Genomic DNA, 15180 nt, shown 5'->3' on the forward strand with positions numbered 1-15180 from the left:
TACATGCCCTTCACCACTTGAACATACTTCTCTGCCACTCCAGACTTCTTCATACAAAACCACAGTTCCTCTCTGGGCACCCTGTCATAAGTTTTCTCCAGATCTACAAAGACACAGTGCAGCTCTTTCTGACCTTCTCTGTACTTCTCTATCAACATCCTCAAAGCAAATACGGCAAATGCGGTACTTTTTTTTGGCATGAAACCTTACTGCTGCTCACAAATGTTCACCTCTGCCCTCAGTCTAGCTTCAACTACTCTTTCCCATAGCTTCATCATTTATCATCACTGTATGGTGATCAGTGGCATTTTAATATTTCCACAACCATTTTCCCCATACTGACTCTGGACCTTCAGTTGCCGATTTAATAAATGAACGATAAGAATTTAAACAAGAATTCATGAAAAATATCAAACAAAGAAGAAACATGTGATGTTTTGGATTTTACACACACAAATAGACACAAATGAGAGAAACGAGATCAATGGGTGAAACAATAACCCTCCAGCCTTTTACTATGCTAACTGGAGAGTGAGAGCGCCTCCTAGTGACAATAGACTTTTCTCGACTTGAATTTTCTTTACTAGGAGCAGCACTGTATGAAATAACGAACGTCTGGCCTTTCAAAACACTGTGGGAAGTTGTTTGTTGCAACTTTCAGCTTGTTCCCTTAATGGTTGCCACAGCAACTCATTTGTCATTTCGTTTGGCACCATTTTTATGATTCTCTTCTCACCCCCCACCCCCCCCCCCCCCCCGTTTTTAAAATCCTGGTTTGGGACTGACCTCAGTTAGGTAATAGGGCACCCACTGGCCTGGTATGGCTACTCTACTTAGACACGGACGTACACTTGCAGCTGACATTCATATGTAAGTCCGTGTACTTAGAGGTGTGCACTTCTTGCAACGGTCAAGGGTGAAAAGAAAAATGGCTGCCTTCAGTCAATGGAATTATTGGAAACAATAGAGACATTATGAAAGCAAGCCTTTGGGCAAGATGACACTTTTCAATGCATTATTTTGAAGCGTGAAAATGATATGTATATCAAAAAAAAAAGTGTTAACAAAGTAGCCAACAACATTTTCCAGGGCAGTTTTGGATGTTTAATCCAAATATCTCATTCGTTTAAATGATCACGTTTTATTTGACCCCTTTATACAGGTCTACCACCCTGAGGAAACAAGAAGAAATGTTTCCCACTGTTAACATTCATCTTGTTGATTTACCCCCCAGAATGCAGCATTTAAAAGAGATGCAAGTATTTCTGTGGGAGGCCTTTGCTGACAGCCGCTTCATGCGATATGTGCCCGTAAGATGAAGTCACAAACATGGCAACTGTAGTTGACTCCCACTCGCCAGGCAGCACAGAAAGGGCATTATGTGGAGTACCAGCTGGTACCACGGACTCCTCATCCTCCTCGTGTCTTCATCTGTTGGTGCCCCACAAATCAGGACATGGATCAAAAATGGAAAAGCCAACCTGTGATTGTCACCTTGAGATGCATCATCACCCTCTGCTTTTGTATGTTTGCTTCCGCTCAAAGACGTAAGTAGTGCTCTTATCTCTTTTGAAGGCTTCATCTGGTGCTGCAGGAGGATGTTGATCAAGCTGCTGTGACAGAGAGTCAGTGTTTTCAGTTTTCGCAGTGCTGCCAATCCTCTTTGGCTTACAGGCATCTGGAAATTCATTAGCCAAACTACAAAAACGGGAAAACCCATAATTGTCCCAAACAGTGTTTTATTGTGGCGACAGTAAGTATCTGACCTACATCTTGCTAAAACCCATCACAAGTCCAAATTTGATTAAGAATAAACACATCATTTTAATCTCTTTCACCCGGTATTTAAGTCATAACTTTTGATCTTTTGCTACAGTCTGGAAAACAATAGTTACTGTTTATACAACACAATCAATGGATTTGTAATATTTGGATGATTGTGAATTTGAAGTGCAGACTTCAAGTTTTAATCATGAGTTTCCGAAAAGAAAAAAAAAGATAATAATGGCCGAACATTTTCAGAGGTTCAATATCATTTAGACAAAGTAACAATGATAAACAAAACCATACTTTTTAATATTTTCCTGTCCTCCATGACCAGGCCTTTACTATGCTCACCTTCCCTCTCACACCTTCGTGTTTGTCTTATTATTAAAAATAATTTGGATTGAGGTCAGGGCACTGACTTGATCAATAAAGAATGTATACAGTATTTATTTGCTTTTAGAAAAGTCTTGTTAGTGGCCTGTAACCTAAATGACACATGACACAACCCTCTCTCTCTCTCTTGTAACTTTATATTATACTAATATTACCTACCATATATATTGCATAGCTCACTCAAAATTGTAGCTCCTTAACTTAATCTAAATCCAGGGTGTCCAAACTATCTTTTGGGGCTACGTACAAAAAAGGGACGGATGCTTTTAAATCTTTGACTTTATTATACACACTGAACTCAATAAAACAGGCAATTGTTGTTAATGTTTTCTAATTAGTTTTGAGAAACTGCTACATAACAGCTTTCTATTAAGAGGGATTAGTTAAATAGTTAAGAATTTTTCAAGATTTTGGTGTGGTCAACACCCCTTTATCCAACTAGACTGGATCCACCACTGCACTGAACAGCAGCCGAATCCCATCTCCACATTTAGAATTCATACAAGGTTAAGATGTACTGAAGCTTAGCATTTATAAAACAATTACTTGAAGATTATTAACGTTCATAAATTGGATTTTCACACGAATCAGAAAGTGGAAGAAACAATTTTTGCCTCAAAAATTGAAGTACCTTTATTCACCACATTATTATTATTTCACTCACCAATAGTTTATTTGTATCTTTGCATATCTAGAAAACCTCTACAGAACTTAACCCAAATTATTGGTAGTAAGTGTTACTATTTTTTGACACCTTCCTTTATGACTACCCACTCCCACCCCTTTAAAAAGATACTTAATTTTTTTTTTATTAGATAATTAATTAGTTAATTAATTAGATTGATTTTATTGTTTTTGTTCTTTTTACTTAATTTGTATTTTTGCATATCTAGAAAACCTCTACAATACTTAACCCAATTTATTGGTAGTAGGTGTTACTATTTTTTGACACCTTCCTTTCTGACTCTGCCCACTCCCACCCCTTTAAATAAAAATAAAACAAAAAGAAAGAAAGAAACAAAATAACTGGCCTTGCAGGCTGTGTCAAATTTATTACATTTTTAGTACATAGGCAGGCCGCTGAAAAATGAATGGCGTGTCGGAAATAGCCCCCGGGCCAAAGTTTGGACACCTCTGATCTAAATGAATAATGTTGCCACAAGGTCACAAGGCCAAATTCTGATTTGTCACACCTGTCCCAGTTTGCACAGTGCCTGCTGGGCCTGTGCCTGTCCCTGAGAACAGCACTGCTGACCTCCAGGTGGTAAAAATAAGCTCTGGTAGTGACGTAACACTGACTGTTGTGGTGAACCCTGAAGAAATGTTTTACCTGAAAGGTAAAGCCCTGATGGTGAGGAAAGAACTGGACTATGAGGTAATTAACTAACAAAACAAATTTACAAATTTTGGGATGTTTTTTTTTTCTGGTTGATTTTATCATTTCATAGACTTACTGTAGACATACCGTAGACTTAACCAGCACACCAGGAGACAAATACTCATTCCAGATGCAACTTTTATATTATGTTGGCAAAAATAGCATGGCAATGTAAAAATATATACAGAATATAATAAAATGTGGAACAATATGTTTCATGCATTTTTAATTATTACTGATAATTGGCCTAATAATTTATATATATAATAATACATCATATTACAAAGGATGAATGTTTGGTAGGCTTTACCCAACAGAGCAGCTCTGGTGGTGTGGATACAATGCAGCAGACCAGGCTCCAAATCTGTGAGTGCAATATCACCTAATACCCATCAATGTCATATTTAATAAATTAATCTGAATTTTTGCTCTATATAAGGTCAATGAATCTGTTGAAGTATTGGTGGAAAACATAAACGATAACCCCCCAAACTTTGCTCAGACCAACTACATCCTGGACGTAAATGAGGTGAACTGTGCAGCCATTGTACAAATTTTATTCATCATTCATCTATTGGATTTGATTGTGAATTTTTGACTTTTGGACTTCCCAGCTGACTCCTGTCAATACCAGTGTTGGACTGATAGAAGCTACTGATGCTGATTCGGAACCACTATTTTATCGTTTAGAGTCTGCCATGGTAAGATTCTAGTGAAATGTAATGTTTGGTATCATGTCATGAGACGAGGTGACAGTCATGTGGGCGAATGAGGCACACAAACCACCTGGCCACGGCAGGGTGGCAATGCCTTGGGGGAGAAATTGAACATATAATGAAATATAGCACTATTAAAGCACAGTAGAGTAGTATTAAAGTACTATTTAGTAGGCGTGACAGCCGATTAAAATTCTTAATCGTAATTGATCGCATGGCTTCAATAGTTAACTCACGATTAATCTCAAATTTGATATCCGTTCTAAACGTACAAAGGATGTACAGTAAATAATTTTTCCCTATGTTTTCATACTTTTGTTAATATAAAAGTGGGAAAATTTTTAACTCATAGAAATGTGGCTGCATATTTTAGTCATTGATACAGTAATTTCAGAATAATTCATAACATTGAATTAGAATGAAAAATATGTATTGCACTGTAAAACAATTAGTGTGATATTGATTTGTGTTGAGGTCATTTTTCAGCCACTAGATGGCATAATTGCATTTGTAAGACATTGGTGACATCTTAGTGCATTTTTCTTTTCATACTAAGAGCTATCTCATCTTTAACATGAAGTAACTTGTGAAATTCTGTACATTTTTGAAATTGTAAAATGCAACTTGACCCCAGTCTCCACAAATATATGCATAATTATTAAATTGATTACTGCTAAATTTTGACATGGACGTGTCTTTTGCGTTGTGACTGGAATTCCACCCAGTACAGGCTTTCCAAGTAAGGGGCATTCATTAATCGTGCATTAAAAAAATATTAATTGTGACACCTCTACAGTATTTAATACTTACTACTTCATCAACTTTTGACAAACAAGCACAGGCAGGTGGATCTGCCATGGATAATGCTTCCTGAAAGAAGGGGTGGTTTTATAACAACAGATGTCGAGATACACGGGCCAGTCAGTGGGTTTAAGACTTTGTCTGACTGCTTAATACAGTTGTCTCTCTTGGAGACATGCTCAAGACCCAGTGCGGGGAGCCCTCAGCTCGCTCTACTCAATACTTGTATCATTCAACTATTGTATGGAAAGATATTTAAGACTGCAGCAGAACCAACACAATGAATTGATAATATTACAAATATATTTTCATTTTAAATACTGAAACATGGCTAAACATTTGAATATTTGATGGTAAGGATCTTCTACTAATACGCATGTTTTCAACAGCCATCGAAGAACTCCTTTTTCCAAAAAGGGTTCTCTGTATTGAAATGTTTTTTACAGGACCCCTTAGCCTCAAAAGAACCCTTAAAGAAATCCCCCCCCCCCCCCCCACCACCAAAAAAAAAATTCTGAAGCAAATTGTTCTGCATAGAACCCCTGCCCTTCAAGAAGAACCCTTTTGTAACACTTACTTCTAAGAGTATACGCCATAAAACGTCCAGGGTACACTGGAGGCTGATATTGAGAAGTGCCACTTAAAGTAGAAGTCAACCATAAACATTTCTTGACAATAATATGCTATATGTGACCTCACTAGACTAAACATGACATTTTGATTAATATGAGTTACGCAGCAAAATCCAGTCATTTTTATCCATCAAAGGAGGCGGACATTTTGTCACTTGCTGTCGACTGAAGATGACATCAATGTTGCTCAGGTCTCAGGTAACAACCAATCACAGCTCAGCTTCAGAAAACAGGTTAGCTGTGATTGGTCCTTGCCTGAGCCCTGACTAACGCAATATTAACCAAAATACCATATTTCGATAGTGGGGCTACATAGAATATATGTTAAGAATTTTTGGTGGGGTTGACTTCCTCTTTAAAGCACCGGTTAATTGGAAACATCAGACATGCATTTATAATACCAGACGTGGGTAATTATATAATTGGAGCTTTTATAAGTAAATAATAAGTAAATATCCTAGTATGATAAAATGCTTTTAAATAATAATAATAATAATAATAAAAATAATAATAATAATAATAACAATAATAATAATAATAACAATAATAATAATAATAATAATAATAGATACTGAAAAAATAGATGCTGCCGTACCGTTATTATTTGGTGCTATTATTTATGAATTCAGCAGCAGCCTGCACTCATGCCTCTTTGGTCATGACCCAATGCTCTCTCTGTTCAATTAGGAAAAATACTTCCGGCTGGAGAACATCAACACTCCCAAATTACTTGTTAAAAGTGTTATCGACTACGATGTTGTTCAGAAAATCTCACTGGTTTTACACGTACAGGTACAGTGCAGTATCACAGCACTACTCTTCGGACCAAGAGATGGAAGTCTGCTTTTCTGTGACCTTTGTTGTCGAAAACCTTACAGGACACTTTCAATGGTTCCACCTCCAATGATCCCTTCTTCACATCCGTGGCCACCATCACGGTGCACATAAAGGACGTCGATAACAGGCCGCCTTGGTTTCAACCTTGTTTAAGGACTAATTTAGGGCTTGCCAAGCTGTGTGTCAGCACTGGCTATAGAGGCAAAGTCAATCTGACGGAGAAGGAGGTGAGTCCACACCCCATGATGTACTTTTAAAACTGACCCCCTCCCCCACACACCTCCAAATATAAAATGTGTAAAGGTACATTCACACATGCACGCTCACCTATCACCTTGTTTTCACATTCATCTGTTGAAGATGATTTGATGCAGACCTATGTAGGATTTGTTGACATAGAGCAGGGGTCGGCAACCTTTCCTATCAAAAGAGCCATTTTAGGCCAAATAAACAACCAAAAATCGGTCTGGAGTGCAAAATATTTGAAAATTGTGATGCGTTAGTGTTAGTCAAATGTACCCGCCGGCGGGCCCAAGAGCTAATCTGCACCAGAACAGAAAAAATATGCAGCATCCAATACGTAGAGATTGATTTTCTTCTATCTTTTGTCTTCTGTTTTTGGATTTATTTTTGTAAGTTTTCATACTTAGTTTTTCATACATTTTTAGACTTTTTTGCCTTTCAGTAAAATTTGACATTTTTGGCTATTTTGTGGGATTTCTTCAGTTATTTTGGGCCATTTTATGGTTACTTTTTCCTTAAATACTTTTCTGAGGTTTTAATTTTTTGGGGGCAATTTTATGTACATTTTACAATAATTTTCAGGATTTCTTCTTCTGTTTTTGGAAAAAAAAAAAAGGGTTAGGGTTTATTTAATCAATTTTCAGACTTTTCTTTTTTCTTTTTTGGGCAATTCCAAAGACATTTTATGGTAATTTTCTTCCTTTCTTCTTTTGTTTTTGAACATTTTATGGTGACTTTTTGGACATTTTTAGGTCATTTTGAAAACTGTCTCATCCACCTTGCATCTCTCTTTTTCTGACAACTTAAATTTTGGACTGACATTTTTATTTATTTATTATGATTATTTTTTAAATCTAAATTATTAATTCATTAAATAAATATTTGATCTAAGAAAAAGAAAAAATAAATATGTAAAAAAAAAAAAAACATATTCTACCAATTTTTTTTTAGAGCTCTACAGGGAACCACAGGAAAGGGACTAAAACAGGTTGCAGACCTCTGACATAATTATGGCAATTCAAAGAAAGGTAGCATGACATCATGATTTGAATCTACAGGAAAGCCCGCTGATGTTGGAACCCGGCCCAGTTTTTGCAAAAGATGGAGACAAGAACAGGAGTGAACAGATTAGCTACCGGATTTTAAGAGGTGCTCATTTGCTTAAGATTTGTGCAATTGATGGTTTCTTACTCGACACTGCCTCCTAATGCTTAGAAATGGTTCTCAATAGAGCAGACCTACCCTTAATATAAGCAATCTTATTAACATACTAGCGATGTAAGTCCTCAAACCTGCTACCCTTTTTGAGCTGGAGAATCTGGAGTAAGGATATCGACTATGTGCGGATCTATTTTGTTATATGTTCACATTCACTAATTTCCTCCCACAGTTCATCTTCACTTCTTTTTATGAGTTCCAGCAGGCATAAGCGTGGTACGAACACTTTCTGTCTTTAGTTGTGATTTGTTTAGATTTTGAATTTTTCCAAAACAAAATACCAGTAGTGGGGGAAATAGATAGAAGCAAGTTGAGCACTGCACATTTCAAACACCCAAGGTGTTAAAAGAAGTTAAGAGGAGATGTTGGATGATGTTTATGTGAGTGTGGATTTTAAAATGTTTGCAATTTTCTTGCCAATTGCAGGGAATGAAGGAAATCTATTCCAGATAGATGAGGAAACAGGCAACATCAGCATGACTAAAGCTGCAGATATTGTGGGCCCAATAACACTCACTGTTCTGGTAACACCACAACCATTAGACAATGTACTGTATTGTTTTCCTTCTTGTTCAAGTTTTTTTTTTTTTCTTATTCCAACGCTCCCAGGCGTCACAAGTGACCAACAGGGATCAGTTTGCTGTGACGCAGGTGACCTTTGATGTGACGAAGAAGAGCAGAAACCCTCCTCAGTTTGAGAAGGAGCGTTACGAGGGCTTTATCTACAGCAACTCCGTACCTGAGAGCATGATCCTCCGGGACCGCAGTAGCAACAGACCCTTTCGGGTTCGAGCGCGAGATGAGGACTTTGCTGGTGTAAGTTCTTCATTTCTGGTGGAGGAGAGACTTTTGGTTGTAATCAACGATTATTTTCAATCCTTTCACAGCCAATTATCTGAAGATTATTCAGAAAGACTTAATCAGGTATAAAACAATGATTTCATTGTTTGCTTCCATGACATATAGAATTGTCATGACAGGCTCCTCAACCAATTTGATGCTAGCTGAAATTAATCTTCACTGAACTGTAATGAAAAACAGTGATTTGATTTCATTCTACCAGTGGTACATTCAACTTTATATGTTTACATATAATATCAGACTTTTGTCTTTCTTTCTTTTTTTAAAATAAATTGTGTTTGGTAGACTTTTTTGGGGCGTAACAGTCAATGCTTCTTGACAATAAATTTTATCTTTGTTTATTTTTTTGTAATTATTTATTTATAACTTTTCACACTTATACAGATGGGTACAGTTCACACATGCAAAAATATGCATGTCATCATTAATCCCCTCGTAAAAAAAATTCCATCTTAAAAAAAGGTACAAAAATACATTTTTTATGTATTTTTTTAACCTTTTTTTAAAAGGTTAAAAAAAATACACAATTTTAAACAATATGAGCATCATGAACATCAGGGAGTTACCATACCATTGTTTTCAAATTATCATAATTAAAAATGAAATTGGGCTTTTTCGATTTTAATGTACCTTAACCATTTTTCCCAATGAGTCTCAAACCAACCATGATTCTGATTTACAAATGCTGTTAGGCCTTCCATTTTGTAAATGTACATTATTAAATCCCACCATGTTGACAAATTAGGGATATCCAAATCTTACCTTTATAACCGTTGCCACATTTGTAAAGAATTTGTTAATTTGTGGCTTAAGCAGTAGAGCTGTGGTTTGCGCCAATTAAAATTTTGCCACTTGCTGTCGACTGAAGATGACATCACTGTTTCTCAGGTAATGACCAATCACGGCTCACCTGTTTTCAGTCGAGAGCAAGTGGCAAAATGGCCGCCTCTGAAGTGGATAAAAACAAGTGTAATCTTCTGCTTAATTCATATTTTATAAACGCAATATTAATCAGAAAAACGTGTTTAGACAAGTGGGGCTGTATAAGACATATTATTGTTAAAATGGTCTCCTGTTTTTCAGGGTGTGAATCCAGATGTAAAATATGAGGTCCAGTACAGCAGTTATGTCAACGTGACTTCAGATGGTTTCGTGATTCTGAAGAGAGTCGTCAAGACGGAGTCATTTGCTTTACAGGTGCATTTCCTGTTCACAATCGGAGCAACAATAAATGCAAAAAATAATTTGACATCACTTCTAAGCTGTTAATGTGTTTATTTCTACTTCAAATCAGCTTAGAGCAGTGGACTCAACCACGGGAGAGTTTGGTACAGCTGCCCTGTCTGTTCAGGTCATACCTGGTAGGAACATAATCGTACACACAATATCACTTAGTTTGCAGTCATAATAAGAACTGAAATGGACGTCAACATGTATAGGCAATGGAGGGAAATAAAATACAATTAGAAAGTATCCACACACCCTCATATATATGTAGCCTTGTGCTATTGTGCAAAACTGAGCTTAGCCAACATGCTTAAGCACTTGTATTGATTTTGGCATTGAAAAAAATGATGGTCTAAATAATTCATGAATACACAGTATGTATACGCAAACTGTAATTAGACAATGTATGTAAGTAGCATGATCTCTGCAGCTGATGCCATGCCGTCCCCTTCCAATGTTGGTTACCGTGCGGGTGACATGGCACTACTCGGGCTGGTCATGGCGGCTTTGCTGGTCCTCTGCCTCATTGTGATTGGCTTCTTGATTTCCCGCTTGTGGAAAGGCAACTCCAGTGTGGACAAAATATGTGAGGTTAGTGTTGTGAGCTGTAAAATCTCATGTAAAATGACAGAACACAAAAGACAACATGCACTTCTATAATCATGTTTGATGTTTAGTTCATTAAATTTGGAAAATGGCGCATCTCTCAGGGATCAGCAATCTTTTCTGTCAAAAGAGCCATTTTAGGCCGCAAAACATTTGAAGATTTTGATGAAGGAAACAGTTAGTATTAGTCTGTAAGGGCCCAAGACCTAATTAGAGCTGCACTACAACACAAAAATAGACAAGCAGCATCCAATACATAGACATTCATTTTCTTCTGCCTTTCCTCTTCTGTTTTTTTAAATGTATTATTTTCCGGACTTGATTTTTCATAATTTTTTTTCTTTCAATTTTATTTATTTTTAACATTTTGCTGTCTTTTTACTATCAATTTTTTTGACATTTTTGACAATTTTGTGGACATTTTATGGTAATTTTCAGTATTTTCTCTTTTTTTGGGGGAACATTTTATTAGTGCTTTTTAAATAATTTTGCTTCTTCCTTTAAAAAAAATCTGACTTTTTTGGGCAATTTTGCGGACATTTAATCATAATTTTTAGGATTTCTTCTTTTGTTTTTGAACATTTTATGGTTACTATTTGAACAATTTATTTGCTGCCTTTTAAACATCAATTTTCAGACTTTTTTTTGTGCAATTCCGAAGACCTTTTATGGTAACTATTTGCCTTTTTTCGTATTTGAACATTTTATTATTGAGTGTTTCTTTACTCTTTTTTTTTATTCAATTCTGTGACATTAATGGACTTTTTATGGTAATTTCCTCCTTTTCCTCTTCGGCATTTTTTTAATGTGTCTCTTTTTCTTACAACTTAAAAATGTAGACTATGACATTTTTTGAACATTTTTTTATTTTATTTTTAAATCTAAATAATTTAAAGACTATTATATCTGACGAGAGGTGGCATGGTGGCTGACTGGTTAGCACATCTGCCTCCCAGTGCAGAGGACGTGAGATCGAGTCCGGGCTTCGGTCTACCTGGGTGGAGTTTGCATGTTCTCCCCGTGCTTGCGTGGGTTTTCTCTGGGTACTCCGGTTTCCTCCCACATTCCAAAGACATACATGGCAGGCTAATTGAACACGACAAATTGTTCATAAGTGTGGTTGTGAGTGTGGATGGTTGTTTGTCTCTGTGTGGCTGGCAACCAGTTCAGGGTGTACGCTACCGACTACTTTTTTTGCGCAAAAAAAAAAAAGACACCCAGATAAATCATTTCTAAAAAAAATTTTTTAACATGGCCACATTCCAGTTAAAAGTATCGCAGACAAACAGCAAATATGCTTCAAAACATTTGGAACATTTGCTGAGACCAAAAAAACAAAACAGCCAGTTACTACTGAAAAACATTTTAAAGGCATTAGTTTGTGTTCATGTTAGGACACCACAATCTATGATATCTTTATATTAATTAATTCTGCCATTGTTGGCGAGATGCCCAGTTATGAAAACTTCTAGACATTCATTCATGATGTTTGCCAAAACACAGAGGTGTCTTCAAGCAGTGACAGCTTACGCATAATGGGGAAAACAAAAAGCATATTTATCAAGACCACTCATGGATTTTGTGATGAAACATGGTAATATGATGAAATTCTGTTAGAAGCCATAATTCATGACTTTCTAATCTTAACTATGCTTCTAGTGCTTGGACTGCCTGAAGTCTGAGCAGCCAAATCGGGAGCATAGAGACTCCCTGCAATACACCAATGACGGCTTCCAGAATGAGCCCGACGGCAGCCGCGGCCGATGGAAGAGCGCCCTTCCCAGACGGAGCACCTTCCCCGGGGGGAGAGTCATGCCTCTGGGGAGACGCAACCGCCACTGCTCCTCCTGTGGTGTCTTTACTAACCACGCACCCAAAGGGAGTCCCTCGCTAAGACCCTCCAGGAGAGGAAGAGGAGATGGAGACGATTACAGCTCAAGGTCCGCCCTGGCCAAGCAAAGGAGGAAGGAGGGGCAGAAAACAGTGTGGTTCAAGGAGATTGAGGACTCCTCGGACATTGAGGTGGAGATTATCCCGGACACTGTGGGCAGGGTGGAGGAGGAGACGCAGGAGGAGCTGGAAGGGGAGTTGGTGATGGAGGGAGTAGTCGTAGACCCTGATGCCCCATGCACAGAATCTGATGATGGGCAGGAAAGCCACAGCACGGAGCACGGAGCTGAACAGGACCTTGGTACTGCTACCTCAGAAACGAAGGTGGAGGAGAACAAGCAGGACGGCTGACAGGATGTCCGGCTCAAGGAAGTGTCAGTTTTGGATACTCCCGACAGCCAAGGTCTGAACAGTCCAGTCCATGGAGACTCAACATTTGGATATCTGTAAAAACTTTGACAGAAAAATTCTACCGTCCAAAAGTATGCACTTACTACTGTGAGTTTCTTACAATTGTGTTCACAGAGGAGGCTGGTGTTTGTAGCTCTCACTCTGCTTCTTCTATCCTTCCTTCCTTTAGTCTATCCTCTGGTCACTTGAGGCCTCCCTAATCTGTTAGAATTTAGATGTTTCTGGGGTTGGTGAAATATTCTGGTTTTGTAACTGTGGGTGGTAGGTGGTGTCTGGTTGGTGCTGGATTTCACTCTGTTTCATTTCTTTCCTTTCATCCTTCCTCTGGTCTCCTGACAACTTCACGACTGTGGCGTGACTCCAGTTAAAGTGAAGGGTCTGGGATTTATAACAGGTTGCAGGTGAATTAAAGAGCACAAACTTGCATGCAGAAGAACAAAAAACAAAGAGCTCAATTATGACATGTTGACTTGGCAAGGCTGCCGAATGAATAATACTGAGCTCTTTCCAAAAAAGAAAAAGAAAAAAAAGAAGAATTTCGTGTTCAAAATATTAATTATAGATCGTTTAAATGTTGATTTTATTAGAACAGGCTGACAAAATACCTTTATTTCTTATGACTGCTCAAGATGACACTTAAGCAACGCAGCGCAAAGGTCAGTCTTAATTTAAAGTTTTAACATTTGCCAAGTGAACTAAACTGAATTGCGACATCAGTCACATATGATGGAGCTAAAAGAAAAAGACAATCAGAAGAATTTTAATTCAAGCGGGAGCAAAAGCCTTTTCTAAAATACATGCAGTTTTAGAGAGTAGTTACTGTTGCTGTATCACAAGTATTTGAAAATGTGCATTAATAGAGTTTTTATTTGATGTTAAAAAATATTACGATTGTATGATACAAATGATGACAGTTTTGATTTAAGTTCACACACCTTAATTAAGTCTCAACAGGGAGCTATAGTGAAACTATTTTATTCAAAGTAAGGAAGATTCTAGAGTTAAATATTGTTTCTATTTTTGCTTTCCATGCCCCTTAAAACTGGTTAGTCTGACATTATTTAAATATATCATTGTACAAAGAGACACCAGTAATGGACATTGGTCAGGGCAGGGATAGGGAACCCTGGTCGTCGAGAGCCGCTGTCCTGCCCGTTTTCCATGTCTCTCTCCTCCAACACAGCTGACTCAAATGATCAGCTAATCGTCAAGCTCTGTAGAAGCCTGATAATGATCTTGTTCATCAATCAAAGTGTGTTGATAGAGGGAGACGTGGAAAACAAGCAGGACAGTGTATCTTGAGGTTCCCTACAACTGGGTTAGGGGAACAATATTTGAATACTGAACAGACATTTGCTAATAAACAGCTCAACAGAAAGATGCTTAAGTTAATACCTATTTACTCAAATTCACAATAGAGTCATGTGTCAACAGAAACACACAAGGATATACTCATTGCATGTTTTGCATTATTAATTCACCACAGAAGGGCCTTATTAAAAAATAATAAAATAATCAAGAAATGTTAACAACTTATATAGAGCTTGGTATACTTCACTTATTTAGCAATTTTCCACAGTAAAAAGCTATTTTGTCAATAATTCTTTCATATTTTGCCACTTGTGATAGACTGAAAATGACACCATGTGCTTTGGTAACAACCAATCACAGCTCAGCCATTTTTTGGGTTACATCATGTGACATTTGCAAGCTGAAGATTGAGTAGATGACATTTTCACTCGACAACAAGTGGCAAAATGTGTTTTTAAAGTTATTTATTGTACATGAAAAATAATGAAAACATCAAATTAATTATATACAAAATATTGTTTTACTGCTGAAAATGTTTTTTTTTTTTAAAAAGAAGTAAAAGTATTCTTTTAAGAAAATATGTTGTCTACTAATTCCATTGCCTCACATTTTGTACATTTTAATTCTCAGTAAAAGTTCTCTTTCTGAGCACATCAATAAAAAGATGGCTGTGAATATATTGTTGTTTAAGAATAAAATACACATCTTCCTTTAGACGAAAGATTACCATGGTCCAAATAGTTTTGAGGTCTGATATTCTGAATTAATCAACATGCTCCGATTAGCACTAAAGTATACATTTGTTATTATACTAGTTAAATCTTCCCATTTTACAATCCAATTGAACAATTTATAGCCCGACAAGACATGGACTACTTGCAAGCTGTTT

At 37.1% G+C, this 15180-nt stretch overlaps 1 protein-coding gene across 1 annotated transcript; it reads left to right on the forward strand.

The window, feature by feature from the left end:
• Positions 1-1435: 1435 nt before the first annotated feature.
• Positions 1436-15124, forward strand: cdhr5a (cadherin-related family member 5a). The gene is made up of 14 exons (XM_077563169.1): positions 1436-1547; positions 3363-3535; positions 3842-3904; positions 3978-4067; positions 4153-4239; positions 6375-6479; positions 6566-6751; positions 7826-7916; positions 8412-8509; positions 8595-8801; positions 9930-10043; positions 10141-10207; positions 10504-10664; positions 12339-15124. The coding sequence occupies exons 1-14, from the start codon at positions 1457-1459 to the stop codon at positions 12918-12920; spliced, it is 2115 nt and encodes a 704-aa protein (XP_077419295.1). The 5' UTR covers positions 1436-1456; the 3' UTR covers positions 12921-15124.
• The last annotated feature ends 56 nt before the right edge of the window (positions 15125-15180 follow it).

The sequence above is a fragment of the Vanacampus margaritifer genome, chromosome 4, assembly GCF_051991255.1.
Source record: "Vanacampus margaritifer isolate UIUO_Vmar chromosome 4, RoL_Vmar_1.0, whole genome shotgun sequence".
Taxonomy (NCBI): domain Eukaryota; kingdom Metazoa; phylum Chordata; class Actinopteri; order Syngnathiformes; family Syngnathidae; genus Vanacampus; species Vanacampus margaritifer.